The 1893-nt window shown below is 46.8% G+C and overlaps 1 protein-coding gene across 1 annotated transcript; it reads right to left on the reverse strand.

The window, feature by feature from the left end:
* Nucleotides 1-930: 930 nt before the first annotated feature.
* LOC121764333 lies at nucleotides 931-1605 on the reverse strand. The gene is made up of 2 exons (XM_042160371.1): nucleotides 1253-1605; nucleotides 931-1192 (listed from the first exon to the last, which is right to left on the reverse strand). The coding sequence occupies exons 1-2, from the start codon at nucleotides 1603-1605 to the stop codon at nucleotides 931-933; spliced, it is 615 nt and encodes a 204-aa protein (XP_042016305.1).
* Nucleotides 1606-1893: the final 288 nt, after the last annotated feature.

Raw genomic sequence — 1893 nt, forward strand, 5'->3', positions numbered from 1 at the left:
ACGAGGGGGGAACCCGTCACTGTGCGGGTCGGGTAACGGGATAAAGATTTTGGCTACAAACGGGTACGGGTACCCGGTTCTCCGGGTACAGGTACCCACGGGTACCCGTTTCGACACCCTATCCGTCCCTATGGGTAAATTGTCGAGGATTCTCTCTAGTTGCCTTGAAAACGCCGGATCTACTGAGGGGAGTGGGGGAAGTGGAGTGGCGGCGCTAGGGTTTGCAAGAGGCGCCGCCGAGGCTGGGACGGAAGTTTACCGCCCACTGCTCCTGGTATGGGGGGCGACGTCCTTTGAGGATGTAGCTTTGTCACTAGCTTCGGTACTCTTAATTTTTGGTGGTATTTGTGGATTTTCTGTGAAAGTGCCGGCGATTTGGGGCTAGGGTTCTGCGAATTTGAGAGAGAAAAGGATTAGAGCGAAAACAAAGGAGTACTCATAGTGGTTGGGGAAAAATGAAGGACGTTTAGAAAACTCCCTTTAATTTGAAAAAATGACTGTTGGCGTCCCTCGATGCTTCAAGTACTAGGCGCGCTTTTTTAGAATAGCTGGCTTCCTCAATACGCTTCATTTCAAATGTGACTTTTCAACAATTTGAGCACGCCTTTTCAGTTCCCTGCCTTGATCAAGCCAACAACATTAGACCACCAATTAAATCCAGAATCCAACTGATCAAGCGGACAAGTATTTCCAGATGAATACTCAAATAATAACCACTTGATCAGTTTAACCTTGTTTTTAGATTTTTATATATTTATATTTTTTTGTTGTTTAAAATTAATAATCAGAAAAAAGTATTTACACTAAGCTACCAAGGAGTTGACTGAGTGCCATTAGGATGTCACTTGATTAGTTTGTAAGTTTAGAAATCAACAGTTGCTCGATCAAGCAGACTACCCAAAGGTACCAAGTTACTCCTTCTACCTACTATCACTGGAGAAATTCAAGCATGAGTAGTTGAATTTCTTCCACCACGCACACCTCGGTTCTGTCCCTGTAAGGCTTCACTCTATGACCATTCACCAAGAAGGAAGACGAGTCAGGGTCTCTTCCTTGGAGTTCAATTGCTCCATTCGCTCGCATGGCTACAACGGTATAGGGGTCTGTCCATCTTGACCTTAGCTTCCCTGGCATCAATTTGAGTCTTGATTGGAATAACAACACCTTCTGTCCTACCTTGAGCTCCTTCTTTCTGAGGTTTTTGTCATGCCACATCTTCGTTCTTTCTTTGTACCACATGGCAGAGTCATACGCATCGAGGCGGAGCTCTTTAAGCTCCTGCAGCTGCAACCTCCTCTCCTCAGCGCAGGCCTCAGCGTTCAGATTCATCTCCTTAACAGCCCAAAAGGCTTGATGCTCAATTTCTACCGGTAAATGGCACATCTTCCCAAATACCAGACGGTAGGGAGACATTCTGATTGGTGTCTTGAAGGCGGTCCTGTATGCCCAGAGCGCGTCCTCTAGTCGGCGGCTCCAGTCCTTCCTTGTTGGGTTCACCGTCTTTTCTAAAATCGTTTTGATCTCCCGGTTGGACACTTCGGCTAGGCCATTCGTCTGGGGGTGGTAGGGTGTGGACAGTCGGTGGTGGACGCCGTATTTTCTCATCAAAGCATCAATGGTCCGGTTGACGAAGTGAGTTCATTGATCAGAGATGATGGCCCACGGTACCCCGTACCAGGTAAAGATATTCGACTTTAAGAACTTGGCCACCTCCTTGGACTCACACGTCTTGGTTGCCTTGGCTTCAATCCACTTGGACACGTAGTCCACTGCCACCAGAATATATAGGTTCACTTCAGATGATGGGAAGGGTCCCATGAAATCCATCCCCCATACTTCAAAAATTTCACATACTATTACGGGGATCTGTGGCATCTCATCTTTCGCAAAAAT

The sequence above is a fragment of the Salvia splendens genome, chromosome 14 (genome assembly GCF_004379255.2).
Source record: "Salvia splendens isolate huo1 chromosome 14, SspV2, whole genome shotgun sequence".
Classification (NCBI taxonomy): Eukaryota; Viridiplantae; Streptophyta; class Magnoliopsida; order Lamiales; family Lamiaceae; genus Salvia; species Salvia splendens.